The 24235-nt window shown below is 33.1% G+C and overlaps 1 protein-coding gene across 1 annotated transcript in view; it reads right to left on the reverse strand.

The window, feature by feature from the left end:
* The window catches only part of LOC129217300 (serine/threonine-protein kinase greatwall-like), a 71515-nt gene that overhangs the window by 14755 nt on the left and 32525 nt on the right, over nucleotides 1–24235 (reverse strand). Inside the window, 5 exon segments of the mRNA XM_054851574.1 lie at nucleotides 4526–4661; nucleotides 5562–6319; nucleotides 14911–15133; nucleotides 18080–18195; nucleotides 18346–18434. Of these exon segments, the coding sequence (XP_054707549.1) occupies nucleotides 4526–4661; nucleotides 5562–6319; nucleotides 14911–15133; nucleotides 18080–18195; nucleotides 18346–18434 (1322 nt within the window).

The raw sequence follows: 24235 nt of genomic DNA on the forward strand, positions 1-24235 counted from the left end.
GGAACCCCGAATCCCAAGACGGTCTAAAGTTGCGCTTTTAAGACTCCAGTTTCGGAATTTCGCCTAAACAGAGCCCCCTCCCCCTTGACATTGCCAAAGACAGCCTAAAAGTTTTAAGACTTCAATTGCAAACACTTTTCGGGAGAGGGTCCCAAATTCCCTTTCTCCTACGAAACTTGAGTATAGCCTCAAACAGTTTTTAATACATCAGCTACAAAACATTTTCCGTTTAGAACACCAAAACCATCTCAGCAATTCACCAAAGATTGCCTAAATTAGTGTTTTTAAGACTCTAATTTCCGTTTTTTTTTTTTTAAACCTCCCCACACCATTAAAGACAGCCTCAACATTTTTGACTTTTAAATTTTTAAGAGTTTGCAGTGGGAAAATCCCGAACCACTCCTAGCTTCAAAAACGACTTTCAATTCAATTTTTCAATATTTTATTTTGGATCCCTTGAGTAACCACTCCCTCCCTCGTTTTAGATTGTCCAAAAATACAAACATTTTAAGACCTCAGTATCGTGGGCTAATTTGCGGACTCACTCTCTTTGCAAGAGCAGAGTTTTTTCGGAAATTCGTGTTGCCGTTATTTTTCTCGTTTCCTTTTCTTTCTCTCGCTCTCCCCCCTCCCCTCATATTTCCATTCTAGCGAGTGTTAGATTGGAAGACATTAGAATTTAGTGATTCATCAAGTCCAAGAATATTTTACCAGAAACATGTTGAAAATGCAGGAACAGTTGCCCATCGGTGTTTCAAAACAAGCTCAAAAATTCCCCCCAAGTCTTTCCAAAATTCCCATTTTCACTAAAATCTTTAAAGTCCCTGATAGTTCCCGTTTTGCCTGGTGTGTGGACGCGCTATGTTGTGGCGTAAACATTTCACCCGTCAGCAATCACTCTCAATCGGGGGTTTAGATTCAACTCTAAGACATTTTTTGAAAAAAAAAAAAAACGAAAGGATGATCGAAAATGGAAAGAGAAAAGGCTAAATTTTCAAATAGAGACGATTAATTAGATAAATGAGGGAGAATAATGAGCAACTTCGCGGTCTGCAATGCAGTGAGTTGGAAATAATAGAGCGAGTCTAAAAGCCACTCCTTCCAAAAGCACGTTGCAAACAAAAGAAGCCCATGGTTGAAAATCGAGAGAGTGTCGATGTAAATTTGTAGTTATGGAACGGTTCAGTAATTAAAGCATATTTTTTAAACACTCAATTTTTCTTTTTTAAGTAAAAACTGAAGGAAAGTCATCGAATTTCTTTCCGTCCCGACCTCCGTCTCGGAAATTTTCTCCAGGACGGAAATCCGTCCTGAGACGGAAGGTCTTGCACCCATGTTGTATAGTTAAAGAGCTCCAGAAAAGATTTGTTGATGTGAGATATTTTTTTTCAAAAATAGTGTGTATTTTTAAAGAGTATCCATGAAAGCATACGATGCATTGAGCAGCTGAAATATGTTTCTAGAAGAAGAAAGAGATGAATGCTCATTAAAAAGACACACTTAAAATATGAGCGTAACAATGAATGTAAAATACCAAGGCATTTTCTTGTGAAAATCATACAACCACACCGCTGCACGGGCCTCTCATAACTATTGTTACACAGAGCATACAATAACGAGATATTTAGCATATATGAGAAAATTACGTCTTTAGTTAAAATTAACCGTGATTCTTCATCAGTTTTTTCTGTTCCGAAAAGTCCTATAAAGGCTTGATATATTACTAATAATTTTAAAAAACGGAAAACAATTGCTCTTGTCTGGAAATGTGACGAGTTTCCATCAACCATTACGGAGAACCAGCAATATTTTTTTTCTTAAACATTAATTTGGGATTTACATAAATTGAATGTGCTCATTTTTTATCATTCCTCTCAAAAAATTTGGGGGTGCGACCGCCCCCTCTCGACCCCCCTTTTTGCCGCCCCTGATAGGGGTCCCAAAGGGAGTTCAAAAATATACATGATAAATGTTTTACATAGTTCTGTGATATGGACTGCATCAGAGAAGAGTCCTGAGGCTTTTGTTTTTTTCATTTTAAGATGGCCTTTACACATACTTTAGGGGAGTTCTCACAAGCTGTTAGCATTTCCACAGTTTAAAACAGTCTCATTTTCTCTAATCATCTGCTAACAGTCTCTCATTGTGCAGTTATAATAGAAATATTGCTCAACTTTTTTTGTATTCTCAATTAAACTCTATAGTTTTCTTGTGCGTTGAAATCATTAATGTTAATCTATGAACTTCATATGATTTTTTTTTTCTAATTTTGAGTTACACTATCCTCAAATTAACATGAAAATATTAAAACAAAATAAGGTGGGATAGGGGTACAAAATAAAACCAAAATATAATACAATAAATAAATACATGGCACTTATATTCAACATATCTGCCAAACCAGAAAAATATTTTTTTTAATAATAAAAGGATAGTTAAGAGCCTCTATAATGATTCAATAATTTCAAAGTTTATTGAGATCTGCAAGAATTCACAATTCATTGCCTAAATTCTTCCCTTATGTGATACTTTCTACATTCAGACTGCACTCACTTCTCAATATTAAAGAAGGATTTTAAAGGAGCTAAGAACACATAAGTAAAATAAAACTTAACATTTTGACTAACACAAGTATAAAAGATAATTCTTTTTTATAAACATGCAGATAAAGAGTAGAAGGACGTGTATTCCTTGAATGTTTGACGACAAACTGTGTAAAAATAGGCATTGAATGCTTTATTTCACAGCCAGTTCTTTGCATTGCAAAAATCCATCAACATTCTTCAAGGCAAACCTGCTTCAGATTAGTCATAAACACAATATAAATCAACACTAAGTATCGCATGAAAATAAAATGGTTACCTAAATAAAATGACAAGTAAAATGTAGGACAGCATGTTTAAAAGCGAACAGGAAAACTAAAGTGGATTTTAAATTTTTATTTGAAAGATGTCATTTAAAATTCTTTCATCTTTTTTCCTGTACTTAATTATTGATCCATTAGTGTGTGAATGTACCATGCATTTCCTGAACTATAAAACTAAATAAATACAGTTGAAAATTTTCGATTTTGACGTGTATATTATAAACCGCGACCGTTTATACATAATGATGTCTAGTCAGATATATTGCTAATACTTTACGATGTTTTAAATACTTGTTTTTATAAAAGACAAGACAAATGATTTTGATTCTGAGTTGCCATTTTATGCAAACAAGTACATTTTTTATTCAGTCAAATTTGTAAACTTTTACAGTTAAAAAAAAACTTTTATGTGTTATTTTTAAGCAGGTTTTGCACTAATGCAATAATTGTTTTGAATCAACCTTGCATTACTGTGAAGAGGGCGAAAAAAATAAATAGCTCTTATTTGCAAAAAAAAATCATTTCTCAAATTTTCAATGTCATAGATAATTTTTTCCCCCTTTTTAAATTTAAACTGATCAAAAGCATTCACATTCGACATTTTCTTTTTGAAAACATTGCATTTCAGCTTATTTTTATGTTTTTCAACGCCACATGTCATTCATCTTGCATTTTACTGTAGTTGTGCAGCAGTCTTTTAGAGTCTGCTTTCCGTTTAACAAGAACTGTAGATTTTACTAGTGAAAATATGGCACAAATCTGAATTTGCAGAAACCTACGATTTTTTCATTAGAAATTCTCAATTTCTTTTCTTTTCTTTTTCCCATTAAAAAACAGTCCATAGACTTTTTAAAGAATTGTCAATGGTGATGAGTTTTGTCTACCACGCATATCAGTACCTTGTACTAAATACTCAAATTTAAAAAGTTGAGAACAAACTTGAGAATGGATTATTCTAGGGACAAAATTGTATTAACTTAAAAAATATTCAAAAAAGTAAATGCAAAACTAGAATAACAGACCTACATAGTATTAATGTAGATTCTGAAATCTACTATCCCTCCACCATTGTTACAGACAAGTTTTAAGGCACATTATACATTTATATGTATATAAATTCTGCCATTGGCAGGAGAACAGTAGGATCTGCAGAAATGAATTTTTGAGATACTATTGCAAGAAATGTGTTTGAGATTCAAAACTAACAATAGGAAAATGTTTTTCATGCTCTTTCTTTTCAGCTGAAACCAAATAAGCAAGCTTGTATGTTAACGTACAATAGATGATAAAAATACAAAATTAAAAATTTGCAATACTTGCTCTTATTATACTTGCCCAGGGCGGTATATATATGTGGCTGGGAGGTAATGGGCACTATATCCTATAAGCTTTTTTTAAAAAGTAACAAATTAAAAATTTAAAAACTGCTATCACAAAACGTTAAAAGTCAGAAGTCTTAAGATTCTAAAAAAGGAATTTTCATTTCAAAAACCCCATGAATGACAATTCATTGAACAATTTATCATGAAAAAAAAAAAAAGAAAAGAAAAGAAACACTTATAACATAGCTCCTGGAATATTTTGCTTTTGTGACATAGTGCCTATATCCTCCCACGGACAGGTCTATAACATAAAACATTACAACACTTCCTATATTACCATGTTCTTTGTGCAAAAGTAGCTCTGGTGCCAGGTAATCAGGTGTCCCCAGTATACGCTGATCTGAGTCAGGTTCTGGACCTCGTCTTACACTTTTAGGAGTTCGAAATGGAGTGTGAGAGAAATTAAGAGGCGTCTATATAAAAGAAATTGGTATATATGCATTTTGTTTCACAAAAACATGAATATACTGACATTACAAAATAAAACAAATGCTTCCTCAAAAAAAAAAAAAAAAAACTGAACGTTCACAGTTTATGTAAAAAAAGTAAGCATACTCCAGTCACGAAATAATACTTTGTGGTAGGGGACACTAGGGGCTTAAATTAATTCTATTTTCTGTTCCTTTTGTGATAAAATGTAAAATGAAAAAAAAAATTTTTCTCGATAAATATCTTTAAACAAGAACTTATACCATTATGAGCTACTTTAAATGTTACTTTGAGCTACGTTTCTCCAGTGATAAAATAAGGTTCTTCGAAAGAAAGAAAAAAAACACTCTTAGGAAAAATAGCAACAAATAGAGAAAAAGGCAATTAACTTAACAAGATAATTGATTTTTTCCACCAAAACCGTCAACTATGCTTCAGTACTATTACAGTAAAATATGTTTAAATATGAAAGAGAATAATTGTGCACACAAGTCTTTTATTTTTCCGAAAGTCACATGAAGCATAATGCTTTTCAGTCATATAACGCAGGGATGCCTCTCCAAAGAGCAAGGGCGCACCCCTTAAATATCACGAGGACCCGCCCCCCCCTCCGAAAAAAGAGAGAAATATCCCTCCAAACAATCCCATCAAAAATTCAATGGCACAGCCTGCGCCATGAGCCTCCCCTCCCCCATAGGTGGGTACCCCTATATAACATTTTGAACTTAAGGAGAAAAGTTCTTAATATCTGAAATGTAGTACATACCAATCAATTACAGTTAATTTAAAAAGTGCATTAAAAATTTTAACAATTTAAGGAGAAACTATCTCAAACTAAAGTCATATACATAAATGAAATAAAGAAAAATGGATAATTAACTTACTGAATGAATTTTATGATCATTTTTATTGTTTGGAGTGCATAAGGACAAGCGCTGTTCTTTCTTCAAATTTTTCCTCCCAAATTCTTGATGAGAAACAATTGAGCTACAATCACTTATTTCTTTGAAAGAAATATAACTAATGTCATTCAATGAATGAGTAGTTTGAGAACTAGTTTCAAAGCAAAAGTTAACATTTTTTTTCAAGTTTTCCTTTTCTTCAGTAAGTGATGAATGTAAATGGCTAGAATTTATTGGCGGCAATGAAGTAAAAGAACTATCCGACTTCTTTTCATCAATGATTCGGACATTTCGAGGAGAACTGAAGAAAACGCTTCCCTCGGATGTGTCTTTAGCATCACTAGAAAACAACAAAGAAGCGCAACCACTGTAATTTTCAGTTGAAACATTACAAAGTTGGTCAAATCTCAAATCAGACAGCTCAGATGTGAGTCGAGTACATTGTTGCTTAGGATATAGTTCCTCCTCAGAGCTAAATGAGACTTTTCGCTTTTTACGTAACTTCAATGCATTCAATATTAGACTAGCAGCTTGTTTGGCACTACTAACGGAACTTGTTTTTAATTTTGTATTCAAACTATTACCAGAAGTTAAAGAACTTGACCGAATTTCACGGAAGTTTTTTGTTGATCTGGAAGATAAAATTTTTCTTTTTTTCTTTGGGTAATAAGGAGTAGAGATAGAATTTGAGCTTGAGTCAAATGAATCACATTTTCCCAACTTTCTTCTGAAAGATGAACCTAAAAATAATTTAAAAAGAGTTAATGAGTGCATGAGAGTTACACTGAAAAAACAATTCCATACCAAAAATAGTTTTTGCAAATATTAAATTGTTCATGTGACATTAATGTTACAATGAATTCGAAGGCATTATGCATGAAGTTCAAAAACAATAAAACAACACTTAAAAATTATAGTCAATGAAATTTCTCACAGAGGCAATTAAAAGAGATGTACTCTTGCTTTTCCATGCCTTATTTGTTTATAAACATAATTTTATTGGTTTTGCATACATATTGAGAATGCCATTTTGCCTGACAAATACTTGTCTTCATTGCAGTCTATAACAGCAAAAGCAGGGGTGCCCAACCCCCTAGGAGCAAGGGCGCAACCCCACTAAACATTGCAATGACCCCCTCCCCAAAAGAGAAAAATACTCCTCAAACCCCCCCCCCCTAAAAATTTCAATGGTGCAGCTTGCGCCATGAGACCCTTTCTAGGTGGGCACCCCTGGCATAAGCATAAACTAGATTAAAAACACAAGTATTTAGTCGGTGGAGTTTGTGCAAAAACATTTCACTTCCGGATACCAGTATGAAATTTTGTACAGCACTTATGTTCATATAAGAGAGCAAAAAAACGCCGGGAGGCAATCGATTGGAGGTCAAGACCCCCTGTGGGGACGTCATCAAAATGGCCGCCATGTATCGGTTAATACGTCGGTTTAACTGCTTAAAACTCCATAATAGGTCGTATTTTGTAAAATTCAAATACATTATCTGAAAGTCGTTCAAAAAAGCTCTTCAACAGAGCTTAGTTTTATTTTCTACTAACGGTACCCCGCACGGCTTTGCTCGTAGTAGAAAAATTAAAAGGTCATTTCATTCGCCTGTATATTTACAAACAATGGATGATGCATTTTTCCCCAATTTGCGATGTTAATTTGCTCGGCCATTTTACGGTTCCTTCCTTCCTCAGTTGCACGACAGCCCTGGGTTGGCCCTGGTCTTCTCAACATTTTTTATGTTACCGTTCCACGTTATGATAATTTTGTAATTTACTCGTCCACGATATGATAATTTGCTCGGTAAAATGTTCTTAAAATTGAAAAAGAAAAAGAACAAAATCGAATTTTCGAAAAATCGCTTCGAGATGCACACCTGCATGCTACAAACAAATTCTCTGCCAAATTTCATGGAAATCGGCCGAACGGTTTAGGTGCTATGCTCGTCACAGAGAGACATGCGGACAGATATCCCGACAGATATCCAGACAAACTTTGAACTTTATTATTAGTAAAGAAGACAAATAGTTTAATCATTATTACAGTATCAATGTGAAAATTGATAGGAAAACAATGACTTTCCTGTGTTCTGCAATATTGGAGTAAAACTTTTACTGTTATACCTGCATTATAAAAGAACCTTCCCAGTTTCATTAAATTTAAATTTGCACTTCATGTTTTAACACTTTTTGTCAGTATTTTACTTTTATATTGAATGAAAGAAAGGTTAAAAATGCAGAAACAATCAAAGTCACCGCCGAAAATGGATCGAGAACTTAATTATTAATGCTATCGTATAATAAAACAATTTTGTTAAAATGCTTACATTTTAAACATATAAGAGAAATAGACGAAAATTACATGTTTTAATAACAAAGAAAAAGTAGCTGTTATAACAAAAACAGTAATAAGTTTTTTTAAGGAACGTTTTACGTATTGCACTGACCCTAACAACTACAAAGAAGAGTACAATTCGGACCTGATCTGACGCATCGACAGCGTGTAGACATCTCTTTGCACTTGCATGATATAAGTTCCTGTAATTTCTGCATTGTTATTTTGGGGTGTGCATACCAAAGAGGTTCAAACTCTTCACCGATTTTTTTTCCATCCCCACTGATATGGATCCAAGAGCTGCAAATTTTGCTGAAGACATTTTGTCCATAGTAAACACTGCAATATTGTTCTCTTAAGGTGATGCAGAAAAACGTTGCTAGATGTTGTAATAAAATCAACTGGTCTGTTTTGCTGGGTGAAGAAAATTCTCCTAGCCTCATTTACGGTTTCCATTGAGCTTGTTGAATGATGCGTCAAGACTACGAAGCGCTGAATAAGTAGAAAATGCTCATCTTCTTCATTAATGCTCTCAGGTACTTTAGTATAGTACAAAAAAACTTTGTCAACATCTCTAATTGCCATCCACATTTTCCATGCAGTACCTAGTTTTACCAATGCTGGCAAAACTAGACACCGTGTGCTCATATAAAGGGATGGGAAAAAGGTAGAAGATCTGTAACACCTTGTGGAACTTTATGGTGCAAAACGTGAATGGGAAGATACCGTAGATATTTTCCACTTCCACACTCCACCCATAGCTCTTGCAGTTTCGGAACTCGGAACATAGCAATCACTACATCATCACTGTCAACAGTTTTCACGGTGATCTTTACATGACCCAAGTATTCTATTGCATGCTGCACATAGAGGAATAGCCTCGCACCGGCTTCTTCGTGGGATACGGGAAACATGGTTTCAAAATTGTTCTTGACTGAAGCAATTGCAGTGTCTTTGTACGAGCATACAACCTGCTTCCCATCTGGTAGATCCATCTTCACGAGATTTTCTGCCAAAAATTCGAAAAGCTCCACTTTATTTTTATCTTTCGCAAGAAATTTAGTAAATGACTTCGGTATCAAAACATTGGATTTAATACTTATTCTTGGTCCAGATCCTCTCCATTGTCTCGTGTCGCTTTTCAAACTTCCTTTTGAATACCCGTCAAAAACCAAATCTACCCTATGAACACTTTTTCGTCTCATTAATATGTACGGCTTCATAATCTGATCGCAGTATTATTGGACAGTTCGAGCAGACTGAGGAACAAGCATGTGAATCAGTGCAGCCCCATCAATGAACAATTTAGTTCCGGAATAGCCGTCAAAACCAGTCCAGTTGATTGAACGATACAAGAAACTACGCCGGACTTTTTTCTTGGTTTCCTAAATTTGCCAAGATTGGATATAGAAGGTAGACACGAGCTGCTTTCATGAGAAAAAAATTCTTTTACATCCTTTTGAATTGCTTGGCAGGCAACATATAGCTTAGCAAAAAGAGTGCTGCCCCTCCTCAAATTAACAATGTTTTGCTTGTCTTTGGACTGAACAGAAATATTTTTCTGCTCATCAAGAGGATATTGTTTCTTTTAATAACATCATGTATGGATAATTTTCTTAACACTAAGCGATCTTCTACAAATGTATTGAATTGACTTGCGTTGACATCACAGCAATGGCACTTTCTTCCGAGAGAATAATTTTGTTGCTGTTTACTGTAGTTAAATCGTCATCTTCGAAAGGATTCCCGTGTTCTTCAAATATTTCAACTAGGCAGAAAACATGAGTTTCATACCGAATAAAAAAGCTTCTAGTATCTGCATGTATCTAGTATCTAGCTTTTCAGTAGTGACGTCAGACTTTAGGCTCTGATTTTCTTCAAACTCCCCGATCAGGCGCACAACTTCCGGTCCAGCAACCATCCATTGTATTAATGACGCCTCAGGACTTAAACGTGATAGATTAGTTGATTTTTAAATGTATTTGTTGTTTTGCTCATGCAAATGGTCGTGTGCCATCCTGGAAAATTTCCTCTCAGATTTGGAGCCAGATATATTTTTCCTATGAAACTCTTGAAAAATAGTTGGATGCATCTCTACTGCTTCAAATTGCACAGAAATACTGAAGGCCATCGGGCATAATTTGTATGATCAAACCAAACATCCATGGACATATGTTCTCAAGAGTGACAGTAAAATCTGAGAAATTTCCTTGACGAATAGTACGCATCAGATTTAAAAGTATGCATTCTAGCTCCATGGTGATCTTTCAGTAAACTGAGGCGATTCTTCTGATCTTCGCTTAACCCAGTCTGTATATGTTTTGTCTATATCTTTTCGATTTTGAAACGCTTTCTCTAACAGAACTTGGAAAGTGGTTACTGCAAAATCGTGAGCGTGTCGACTTCACTTCACATGCGAAACTTTTTGTGTTCTTTCTGCTCTTCCTGATGTTGTAACATGAGCTTCTACTAGGAGTTCAGTTCATTAACTTCCTTCAATTCATGTACCTATTGCAGATAAAACGGCCATTTCTATATGTGAAGACCACCTAACATGACCAACATTTTATCTTCGCTATACTCATTCAGCATAGCCCACTGAATAGATTTTAGCACGGGTAGATGGGATCTAGATTACAAACATTCTATTCATTAAATATTTTACTTTTTCAAAAGCGCATGAAAGAAATGATTGCAAGCTATGTTAGTATTTTGAGGTCACATGGACCAAATGAAGGAGAAAAATTTATTCTAAAAAATATTGCGAGTTTTAAATACGTTTTGTTTATTTTAAAGGAATGAATACAAGCTATATATATATATATATATATATATATATATATATATATATATATATATAATAATTTTAATGCTAGATGGAACCAACAATTGAAGTTATCGATTTCAAACCGTGTAATAGAATTATATGACTCACCTTAATTTGATATTATTTGCTACAGCATTAACCAGTCAAATATTCAGTTATTGAAAATTATGTCTGAATAATAAACATATCACTATGGAATTAATTATTGCTGATCACTATGGAATTAATTATTGCTGAGAACAGCAGAACTGGAAAGAAACGAGCTAGGCGGACTACAATCCAAAGTTACAGCTTGTTGGCGGGAAAAAAATCGAGTAGTCGTTCTGATTTATGCCGCTAGACGGCAAACGTTCGCACTTGCAGGAGAAGTGAATTATTGTGTGACAATACATATATGTATTTAATCCGATAAGGAATTTTTAATTAAAAGTTTCAGAGCGGGTCAGATGAGGTGAAACAGTTGGAACAGTTCAATGAGAATGCACCCCCCCTCCCGCCTCATGTAGTTACGTTTTTGCAGTGAAATTTTTAAAACTATTTACTAAGGGGGGGGAGAACAAATGCATATTTTTATAGTTTATTTGAGAGTTTTTATTTAGTGTACCTATTTTTTACGGAAGAATGATTTCTAATGGCGTTTTGAGCAGTTAAACGAAACTTTTCACTTTTTCACGACGGCCATTTTGATGACCGAAATTTTAATAACTCTAAAACTACTTGTCTTAAGAGGAAAAATCAATCTCTGTTAAATAGATCTTTTAAAGCTCTTTCAGATGATACACATTCATATCACAATATACAGATCTATAATGTAGTTCTAAGCAGTCAAACGTACGTACTCACCTTTCCAGACGGCCATTTTGATGACGTTAATTGTAATAACTCTTAAACAATTAGTGATAAGAAAAAAATCCAATCACTATTAAATAGCTCTTTTAAAGCGCTTTTAAATGATATACTTTAATATCGCAATATTAAGATCCATAATAGAGTTTTAAGCTGTTAAACTAACGTACTTCTCTTAATAAGGCGGCCATTTTGATGACGTCATCACAGGAGGTTCATGACCTCTGATCAAATGCCTCCCGGCGGATTTTTGTTCTTAGATATGTACATAAGAACTGTGCAAAATTTCAGACTGGTATCCGGAAGTGAAATGTTTTGGGTATTTTTGTCACAAACTCCACGGACTAATTTGTTCACGATTCTTTACTCAGTAATGAGTGTAGTACGAATTCTGTTAATGATTTATTTAGCTAAAACAAAGATTTTGTGGAACTTTATAAAAAAATTTCACAAATGTTTTCAATTACTTTAGTTTTGTTTGCTGTTTGTCATGGGCTGGTTTTTCAACACAAGCCAGCTTATGCCCTGAATGCTTGATGCTGTGATGGTAAATTGGCTCTTTAATGTTTTGGCCTATTACATGCCTTCTTCTGTTTGCCCCCATTTTGTTTAATTAGTGCCTCTAGCAGCAGTTTTATAACCAAAAGATTTTTTGTTGCTGTCAGATAAAAATTCGATACTTCAGAATTAATTTGTTTACCCAAAACAAATTAATTGCAAAATTTGTACCGTGATCATTTTTATCTTACTTTCTGTATTTCTAACATTTTGTCAGGTTGTTCCATTGGAATTTATTTTAATTCCTGATGCAAGTATTTTATCAAATAAAGCTGCACTCAGCAAAGATCTATGCTTTAAAATCTTTTTATATAATGTTGCTTGCAATATCATACTCTAAAATTTAAAACAATAACAAACAATTGAGTATTTTTTTCAAATAGTTTGTATCAATTCAACTGAAGAATATTTCAAATTTTTCAACAGAAAAATTAATAAATTACTTCAATATATTGTTTGAAGATGGTTTTATTACAGCGGCTTATAAAATTGAACCTTAATAAAAATAGGTATTTTGTTTTATTTTTTTCTAAACTATGAAATATCATAAAAACCATACCAGTTCTAACTGAAATATTAATACTTTTCCTGCCTGAATTTCATTTTAAAAATTATCTCTTGAAATGTTATTTCTATATGTTGGAATTTTTTTTTTTTTTGGTTTGCTCAACAAAATTTTATCTAGCAAAAATGTTGGCAGCTTATATTTTCAATATTACCCTTACTTAACATAATTCGGATAGTTTCTGTTTCTGTTATGAGACATAATTATACAGGACAAAATTTTGCGTTTTGGAGAATTTCTTCAGTGTGTAAGAAAGAACTGAATAAATAGATTAAGTCAAATGTAAGATAAAATTTTAAAAATACTTTGGCCAAACAAAATAAGTAATATGGAGCTAAAAAGAAGATGGAACTGGATGGAAAATAGACATGTGTTCAGAAGATTCTCAAAAGAAAATGAAAGAATTGCTTTGACCTGGTCCCTTGATAGCAAAAGAAAACAAGGTAGATCAAAAATAACAGGGAGAAGCATGGAAATAAATGAGCAAAATGAATTTGGTTGGAGACATGACTAACTTCTGTCTTCAAAGAGGGCAGAGCAAAATTTCCTATATGCTAAGAAAAATGTGTTTCTAAATCAGAGAATTATACTGGAAAAAAACAACTGATGTTCTTTTTTATTAAAGTTTCAATTAAAAAAAATAATAATATAAATATAAAATTTGTTTCTATTTCATTCACTTTTGTAAATCTACGTTGAAAGCCAAGTGAAAAATTGTTTGTTAACACAGTGTTACTGCACTTATGTTACTTCACATAAATAGAAATTGTCTAGAAACTTCGTAATGCCTCTCATTAAAAGTAGCAAAACTTCTCAAAAAAAAAAAAAAAAAAAAACTTTCTTGCATTAAACTCTCTTTTAAGTAACAGAAAAAAAAGGCAATAGTGGCTAAATATAATATTTACTTCAATATATATGGAAAAAAAAACCAGTTTAACTTTGAAAATTTAGAGAATTTATTTAAAAAAAAAAGTTTTGATAACTGTTTTTCGGTGGAAAACTCATAAAAACACTTCATAAATACACAATACAGTCGACGCTCATTATAACGACCACACATTATAAAGACCGTCCCATTATAACGACCAGTGGTAAAAGTCCCAACTTTGTTCCTATGAACTCTATGTTAATTTGCTTTCATTATAACGACCTTTTTGTATCGTCTAATCCAATACAGCGACCGAATTCAGCGGACGCTATTTCTGGTGTTCTTTCCAATAAACAAATTTGTAGCTTGAAATGACTTTGATTATTGTTTACGGACATCTGCCTGAAGTTTTCAATGTCAAATCGAACTTTGAGAGGGGTGGAGGGATTACCATTCACCACTGCTAGCACAAAAAAAATAATGGGAGGAAAAATCGAGAAATTTCCAGATTCCTAAGAAAAGGGAGTTGACAGATGTGTTGGTAGTTTGGTGTTTGAATCTAGTGGTTTTTAAAATTTGGGGTTCTCAAGGGACTTTTAAATGCTTCTTTGAAAAGCAAGAAAAACACAATTCATCACCTATATCAGAAACAGAAAATAATGTTTCGCAAAAATCACTTCTGTCAAAAAGGCGAACATCTGTCTGGTTTTATCTTCAGAAAATGTTGTGGTAGTAGTAGCAGATTTGCAAGTGTGTAACATTTTCCTCCCTATATTTTCTACTTTAAAATTTGTTTAATATTCTGTCATAATATTTTGCACACGATTTTTCTAAAAAATTCCTATGATAAAAATAATTTGGGCATTTAACTGGAATGTTTGAAAAAGTACCATTTTTTTCGGAACAGCGGGGCATGCATGATGACCGTGTATATATTTTTTAATTATACCTCTTATAACGACCACTCGTTATAAAGACCTTTTTCTCTGGGACGGAGATGGTCATTATATCGAGCGTCGACTGTATTTAAGATTCTTAGTGGCAATGAACATGTTTTTTAAATTCAATCAACATTTGAACCGACATTTTTAGATTTGTTTAGTTCCTCTATCAAGTAATGTTATGTCATGGGAAATCAGAAATTGTCAATGGCTTTTTGTAACCCTTCAGTTAAAAAAAAAAGGAAAAAAAAAAAAAAATTAAATTTTCATCTCTTTCTCTCACTTTTCCAGGTTTTCTTATAATACACAGCAACATAACTTACAAGTTTTGGAGAAAAATAATTAATAAAAAATTTATACCATCACATAATTATAAAATTTATAATACCATATTTTCTTTTATTTTCAATAGGTGCAAAGGCTTTATCCGGAGTGATTGCTAATGATATTGACGAATTTTGGTCTATTTTATTCATGCCACCACAATTCCTCAGACAATGGAGATCCTGTGCATCAGATGCAGAACACCTTTTTTCCGGTAATATCTTCGCCTTTTCTTTAAAGTAAGGACTGGCTGTACTCGCAATGTGAACACTGTTGCTTTTAACTGGCTGCAAAATTTAATTAAAGAAACAAATAAATACCTCTTAAAGACACATTAGTGAAGAAAGATATAAAGCAATCAGACTAATGTATCAACCAGGGTTTGCCGATATACATCATGATGTATATCTGATATTTATTTTGAAAATATCATCATTATATTTCGATATTTTTGATATTTATTTTTTCAACTACGGTGTGTGTGTGTGTTTAATATAAGATCTATATTAATCATTGCAATATTGTTCATTATTAAAAATATGCAAAAAACTTATGTACTATATTTTTATGATGTATTAATACATCATTAATAAAGTTATTAGTAACAATTTTAATTCATATTAAAAATGCCTAATTACATTTAAATGTTTGTCGAAAAAAAAAGAAAATGTTTTATGACTGTTCACTGATTAAAGCATATTGTTTTATCTCTGAAACATATAACTGTAAGAAAAATGAGTAAAACAGCTAATGCTAAATTATTTCCCATAAAATTGATAAAAATGTAAAGGGAAATTTTAGAATAAATAATGAAAGAAACCTTAATTTTAAGTCTATATTACAATAATAATATAAGAAAATAAAGAGTGATTTGAGGATGCCTTTACTATTTTGATTTAGTTTTAGTTTACTGATTGAAAATATCGGATATATATATATATATAAATATCTGATATATATCAAAATATAGGATATTTTCGATATTTTTGAACCCTGATATCAACTACAAATTAAAAAATTCAAAACACTTAGAGTTAGACGAAAAGACAAATTTGGAAAAAATCCGTATCACTTGAAAACAAGTTAAAATTATATTATTTTTCTGAATTTTGAACCAGATAAATGGCAAAACTGTAGGCAACTGCCTTTTAGCTATCTCCAGCTATTTTAAACTAGAATCATTTTTGCCAAAAAGAGAGAGGATGAACACTTATAAATAGACTACAAAGTTAAATGCTGATCGATCTGGAATTTTACAATTTCAAATGAGCCGCAGTATTTTTAAGTACACATTTAACTCCAAAATAAAGTGAGAGAGACAAAAGTTATAAATAAGAGAAAGAACTAAAGCTCTATTTCATGATGTTACTTAAAGATTTTCAGAGGAAGGTGCATTTTGTAGTCCTTTGGTTTCTTTCCTTCTTTGTGTATTTTTCCCTGCTTCAGTTTTTAATTTGTCTGGAACCAAAAAATTCTCCCAAGTGACCTAATATTTTACAAATTTGTCAAACTGCACAAAATAATGCAAGTATTTTTTAAACTTGTCTAGCGTTGGTGTTGATTTTCTACACAAGTTCAAGAAATCAGTAAGAGCCAATACATCAAATACTCCTAAATTGCAAAATAATTCAATGGAATCTTACCGATTTTTACAGAAAACAATTCTTCTAAGAGAAGTTGTACTTAATTCTGACATAATTATTACATAGTTTGCAGATCATAACATGATGGACAGATTTCAATGATAGAATATACTACTTCGATGAGAATAAGAAAGTACCGTATATACTAGCATATAAGTCGAGAAATTTATTTTTAAAAGGAGGTTTAATGTTAGGGGCTCGACTTATATGCAGGGTAGAATTTCCGAAATTTTTCCCTGATTTTTTCTTAGAAAAAAAACACGAAAACATGAACATTATCCCGATTTTAGTCCGTTCCTTTTCAGCAGATACTAAAGAAGCAAATACTTAAAACATTCTACTCTGATTTTATATAATCTGACTGTGTAATAAAGAATAAATAATTACAGCAAACAGCTGACTACGCAAAAAGTGCGGGGATCGCTGTATTCGCGAATTTTTCCAATAGTCTCGAATCAATGCTCATTTTTTAAAAATAATGTAATATGGCTACAGTACAAAATTTTATTGATATAAAATCGAAACAAAAGCAATAAGTAAAAAACAATCGTAATAGCAAAATCAAACTGTTTAGAAAAACCGAGATCGCAAAAGTGAACCCTTTAGGTGTAAAAGAATAAAAATCGCATGTTTTTTAACATAAAAATGTTCATTGCATTTCATTTTCCTCCTTTTAATAACGTTTAAATTCAAAATTAGCTGCAAAATGCTCCCGTTTTTTTCCAGAAGTAGAAACTCGACTTATACAGGGGTTTTCGATTTTTTCCCTAAAAGTAGGGGGTCCACTTATACGCGAGTATATATGGTAAGGCAAACTAGAGATGGAACTAGTAGGTGGAACCCCCCCCCCCCCTGAAATATGTTTTTTGTTTTTTCTTCGGGGGGGGGGGACGGGGGAGGTCTGCTTTTGCAAAGAGATTAATTTTCATTCGAGAATTTTTTTTCTAATTTTTAAGTTTATAGCACAAATTAATGTGTATGGAATTTAAAATGAACATTCCAATGCTTTTTTGTTTAACTACTTTTTCATGTTCAAAATCCCACATGAAAACCTCAACTTTCATAATGCAAGCTATAAGGTAATCCATTTTTCCTGTACACCACAGTATTTGTTACTTTTCTCAATAACACTTTGAATGCATACACAATATAGAATCAGTTTCTTTCCTTTTCATTTCTTCTAGAAAAACCGGGGAAAAAAATAGTTTGTTCCACCCCCCTTTCCGGAAATTCTACATCTCTAAGTCAAAGTAACATAAGTTTGAAAATCAAGAAATCTCTGCATTGACCAACATAAGGTAAAATTATTGCACCTTTAAATTACTAACAGTCACTAGTTTTGATGAAGCGAGCATTCAAACTGAGAAGCCCAAAGGATTCTAAAAAAAGGCCTTAAATTTAACAGTTTAATTATTCTTTTTTACAACATACAAAAATTGTACCAATTCTACCCACTACTGAGAATTTATATTGCAATATTGCAATTCCGATTTCGCAATTCTGAGCCACTTGTATAATTTCATGTATATGATGATTTTCAGAAAGTTCTTAATCCATGAAAGTGAAGCAATAAGAGCAAAAATACATTACAAATGCAAATGTAGAAGTCAAGGACATTAACTGGCCAGGAGTACGATGGGGTAGGTATTGTTTTGACTCAGTGTTGAGGCAAGATGGAGATCCAATCAGGTCCACCAGCTTTATGGCTAAAAGGAAACATTAATTTCAAATAATTTGTAGAGGTATAAATAAAAATTTTTTTGAAAAAACAGTAACCAATCAAATGACATAAAGTGTAAATGAAACATTTGGCAAAGATATAATGGTTTCTAAAATAGGAAATTTTATACACTTACATTTCTTCACAGTTATTTTAGAAAGTCCAAAATCAGTCAGCTTTATGTGTCCAGTTGAAGAAATCAGCATATTATCAGGCTTCAAATCTCTGTGAAACAAGGTTATCTAAAATTATGTTGGGCAACGATTGAATAATTCATGACACATTTAAATAATATTACTGACTTTTTTCCTTCTTTTTCGAACACATCACTAGAACCACTTAATAAATTTAAAGAACACAGTGGAACCCCATTTTATTTAGGCTTTCAAAGACCAATCAAAACAGATGCAGTGGGGATTCAAAAGTGGGGATGAATAAAAATGGAATTTGAAAAATATAGTATTTTTTCACAGTACAGCCAAAACAAAAAATAAATAAATACAATTACACTTTACTAACAGAATTTTCATGCAATCATATTCTAATACACAACTTAATGAACCACCTAAAATTACGTGAAATACACCGCCAGTTCCGTCATTTCCAGCCGAGGACTGCAGTTTCATGCTTATTAGCACTCATCAGCCCGGCATAGGAAAGTGAGTGAGCTGGAGATGGAAAGCCTCTTAAGGAAGCCAAGAGTGCGAAACAAACTGGTAGCTGATATAGAATTAGCAGACCAGACGAGTGACCGAAGCATAAAATTAGTTAGTATTTCTAGATAGTACTCATTAAATTTCGAATACCTAAGCATTATTCAAATGTTTTGTGTTTTCTTACTAAAATTCCAGCATAGTTCTTAAATTATTATTATTATTATTACCAGAAATTTGCCTGTAAAGGTATGACAGGTGAAAATTGCTTCTACATTTAAATGAAGCAATTGCCTGTTTGGGGATATTTTGGTTGTTGAAATTTTAATCCTAACGCCAGTGGATCAACCCTAACCTCTAGTATAGAGATTAATTGTTGACCACTTTTTCTTTTCGTCATTCTCCTAATATTACAGTCTTATCACTAAAACAGTTAAGTTACTGGATCCAGTTCAACCTTGTCAAAATGAAGCATTTCTCTGCATGTCAAACATTACCAAAAAATATTATAAAATCATCATGCCGAGGATGGAGTCTAAATGTTGATGACGTCAGAAGCGTTATTCGATCAGTGAATTTGCTATTATATATATATATGAGGATAAAAAGGAGTGAAGTTGGGGGGGGGGGCACTTCAAAGTTAGAAACGATTCTTAAATAGGCGTTTGTGAATAAGAATTTACATCAAAAAGGCCAGTTTAAATCTAACGGATGCGACTTATTGCAATCAGTATCAGATTCAATTAATAATGAGCAATTATAAATTCTAAATGATAACAAATGCAGGGTGGCGATAGGAACTGGGAAAAAAAGTTCCCTGACTTATCCCTGATTAAGTTCACCAAATTTCCCTGATTTACGTTACCAATGATAATTGTTTCCTTTCTTTGCCCTACCTGAAAACCATTGCATATTAAATAAAATGCAGTGTTTAAAACTGTTTAAGCTGTTAATTAAAAATATATTTTGAAAAAATGCTTCTTTTTTTTTTGGTAAAAGTTGTATATTAAATTATCAGACGTTGCAGCGGGATTTCCCGCTTGTTCTAGATCAGTGATTCCCAACCTGAGGGCGATCGCCCTCAAAGGGGCGATCGAACTCTTCTCGGGGGCGATAAATTTCTGGGGGGCGATTGGTATTCGGACACCTGGTAATGGGAAATTCTTGACCTTTCAAAAACTATATTTATTAAAACAAATTGGTACACAATTCAGAAATATCTTTCAGAATACCAATGTTGTGTAATACCGAACCAAGCATATATGGCACATATCAAATCAAAGAAAGTCGTTCCTAGAAAATGAGGCATGTATGATTTACAGCTCAATCACATCTGTTCGGATAAAAAAATCCCAAAAGCGAAAAATAATATATTTTATTTTATTGCCGTTTTCACGAGGAAGAAAAAAAAAATTTGTAAGCACTGTCTGACCGTTGACGCCAGCATATATTTAATGCCTGAAAGGTGGATGGATATGTGTAGGAATGGATTTTTGCATTTACTTATCAGTTGTCATTCAGAATCTTGCAATCAGCGCATAAACCTCCTTACGTAGTTTCTATTGTTTGATTTAATTTAGTGAATTTATGTTTAATTGTGCCTGTTTCGTAGTGTGGAAGTTCGAAATGAATTCGAAAAAGAGGTGACGGCAGTATTCAGCAGAGTATTTAAAATTTGGTTTTGTCACGTCACCGCAAAATGTGCAGTTTCCGCGTTGTCTTTTGTGCGATAAAATATTTTCTAGCGATTAAGCGATGACGCTCTCGCAAATGAAAGAGCATTTGTCGAGAGTACATAGTGACAAAGTAAATAAACCTCTTAGTTATTTTCAAGACCTCAAAACAAAAGCGGATAATCGGCCAAAGGTGGGTGAATTACTTAGAAGACAAGCAACAGATCTTGACAAAGGACTTCTTGCTTCTTACGAAGTGTCTCTTTTGATAGCAAAGTGTGGTAAGCCTCATACGATTGGTGAAAATCTTATTCTACCGGCTGCCCAAAAAATAGTTGAAATTTTGCTTGGTGAGGGCTCCAGTAAAAAGATAAGTCAATCTTTCCTCCTGAGTAACAACACAATTTCCAGGAGAATAGATGAAAAGGCTGCTTGAAGTTCAGTGCAAACTCATAAATGTTTTGAAACAAAGTAAATTTGTACTACAGATTGATGAATCAACTGTGACAGATAACAGAACTATTTTATTAGCTTACGTGAGGTTTATTAATGAACTGAAAGAGATAACTGAGGAAATGTTGTTCGCCAGAACTTTGATTACTGATACAAAGGGATCGTCGATTTTTAAAGTGGTGAAGGATTATTTTGAACAAATAGCAATTCCATTGACAAATGTAAGTGCTTGCGCAGCACATGGTGCCCCTGCCATGGCGGGTCGTCATATTGGGTTTCTTGCACACCTTAAAAAAGAAGTGCCAGAAGTGATTACCATCCATTGTGTCATTCATCGTCAACACTTGGCTGCAAAAAAATTAAGTGGTGTTTTACACGAAACCTTACAATTAGTCATTATTGGTACTAACAAGATCAAAGCTAATTCACTCAATGATCGCCTGTTTCGAGAGCTTTGCCATGAAAATAATGAAAAATTCGAACGCTTGCTTTTACATACGTCTGTGAGGTGGCTTTCCAAAGGAAACTGTTTGCGCCGTTTCTTTGACTTATTCGACTCTGTAGCTGAGTTTCTTGACTTGCATGATCCTGCTTTAAGTGAGAATTTGAAACAGCGCAAATTGGGACTTGCGTATCTCACAGATATTTTTGAAAAAATGAACGAAGTCAACATTAAGCTTCAAGGAAACAAGATGAACCTCATCAAAGTCAAAAGCATAATTTCAGCATTAATTGCCAAATTCAAAATCCACAAGGCAAATATTGATCGTAAAGAATTTATCCTGTTTCAGACTCTAAAAAAAAGTTTAATCGTGGATGATGAACTTCCAGAGGAAAATTTTTTAATTTTTATTGATCATCTTGATCAGTTAAAAAAGAACATGTAATCAAGGTTTGCAGATTTGATCAACTTACAAATTCCTGACTGGATTTTAGACCCATTTAGTTTTGAAGATTAAATGAACTGGAAAACTCTTTGCAGACAGATTTAATGGATTTGAAATTTGATTGTGAATCAAAAATTACTTTCAAGCAATACGGTTACGAACTTGTCTGGGTGAAGCTTATGGGTACTTACCCACAACTTTGGAAAAAAGTTGAACAGCTCCTCATCTCATTCCCTCAACATATTTAGTTGAAAGAGGATTTAGCTCTGTAGTGCAGCTTCTCACGAAGCAAAGAAATAGATTGGAAGTCTGCCTCAAAGGGGACCTCAGGTTAAATCTCACTAATATAAAGCCAAACATTAAAGCTTTAATGGAGTGCCATCAAGCACAAGGCAGCCATTAAAATGCTAAAAAAAAAAAAAAACAAATCTTAACAGTTAAAATTTTTAATTTTTTCCAGAGTTCAATTTAAAAAAAAAGCATGCTAGTGAAAAATGTAGTATTCTTATTTTTGCTAAGTATGTAAATGACGTTGGTTAATTAAAGCGCTTCAAATTACGTTCTTTTTTTTGGGGGGGGGGGGAGAGGGGGAGGGGTTAAGAATTTAAAAAAATCAGTTTTAAAGCTAATTATTGCTTTATCATGCACTTTTTGAAGCTTTAAACTAAAATTAGTCGTTCAGTAACATTAATCTTCACTAAAATCAGCGCCATCTAATTTGTGTTTTTAAGGGAAAAATGTGGGGGGCGATAAGTGTGATTTAACTTTTGAAAGGGGCGATCGGCCAAAAAAGGTTGGGAACCCCTGTTCTAGATGATTAGTTAGTTTTTTACACTTAACATCTGAGGACGCTTTTTATCCTTTGAATATGACTGAAGGAATAAACCATCAAGTACAGGAGAATAAATAGTTAATAAAACAGCTGCTCAGTGGGCATTAGATAAATCAAGTTGTAATAAATACTATACCCATTTTGACACCAAGCAGCTTAAAACATTTTCTTTTTACTTATTTTTTTTCAACAAAACAGTTCAAACACTTGATAGTTTATTGAAATTTCTTAACTTTTCAATTTACGAAGTTTGAACCGAACAATTTCTGTCGGGTCCTCTAGTCTTAATATATAAAAATCTTCTGTGTGGACGTTTGTCACCATAAGGCTTTTAAACGGCTGGACAGATTTTGATCAAATTTTTTGTGTGTAATTAAGTTGTGGCAAGCATGGTTTCAAAGCGAGATGGATCAAATCGGAAACATCTTTGTTAATTAATAAATCAATTAAAACTTTGGACGGTTATTTCTCCCAAATGATTAATATTTATTTTAACCTATTGTTGAGCAAGAACTGAAATAAATATTTAACCCGTTGCCAAAGGAAAATAAGAAAGCAAGCTCTGCTTTTTGTAATGAAATTTTCTACTGTGATATGTCAATTACGAATAGATAAAACATAGAGAGAGTGAAGCCTTCATTTCTTAAAAGCATTCGATTTTTGTTCCTGTGATATACTATTTTAAAGTTATGAACTGGAAGAAAACGGCTTTCTTTCACTAACCAAATGATCAGAAAGTACTGTACCTAGCAGCATTTGTTTCTTGGGTCAAATCTATTTGCGTCTTGGCACGAATGGCAAGAATGCTTTAAGGATTATCAAACTAATCAAAACATTATTGAAGGAAAAGACGGTGGAATTTAAAGACGAAACAAATTTTATTTCTGTCCAGGAAATTACAACAGGGGAGTTCTGTACACAAAAGATCAGTGCAGTGGAAGATTTTTATCTTTGGCGGAAAGAACAAATTAGGTAATGTATGAAAATCATTCAAGTAGGCAAGGAGCGATAGTAAGTGATACAAGTGCTCTAAGAGAGCCGCTTTTTAAAAGTTTTCGTTCGAAAGATCGGACCGCTATTCGGTCGGAGTTCGTTTCGCTTCACTGATTGGCTGTATTACAGAAAAGTGGTGGCTTGGAGACATTGGCCATAAACAATAGAGTTGCAGGATTATTTGTTTGCATTTTAAAGCAAACAAATGTAGCTTATTTCATTTTTTGTTTATTTCACCAAATACGTTTAATTGCAAAGAATTGTTTTTTAAAGAGTGTTTAGTCATGTTAGTTGAAGAATGTTTATTTTACATCGGGAGGGGGAGGGGAGTGAGTGGTTTTCGCTTATTCAGGGAACTATTTTTAGCTTTATCGTTTTTTTAAATGATATCCTTTCAATTGTTTTATTCTTTTCCATACGGGGACCTTGCAGCGGGATTTGCCGTTTGTTTTAGATGGGTAGTTAGTTTTTTACACTCAATATCTGAGCACGATTTTCATCCCTTGAATATCATTGAGTGAACAAATCATAAAAT

The sequence above is a fragment of the Uloborus diversus genome, chromosome 2, assembly GCF_026930045.1.
Source record: "Uloborus diversus isolate 005 chromosome 2, Udiv.v.3.1, whole genome shotgun sequence".
Classification (NCBI taxonomy): domain Eukaryota; kingdom Metazoa; phylum Arthropoda; class Arachnida; order Araneae; family Uloboridae; genus Uloborus; species Uloborus diversus.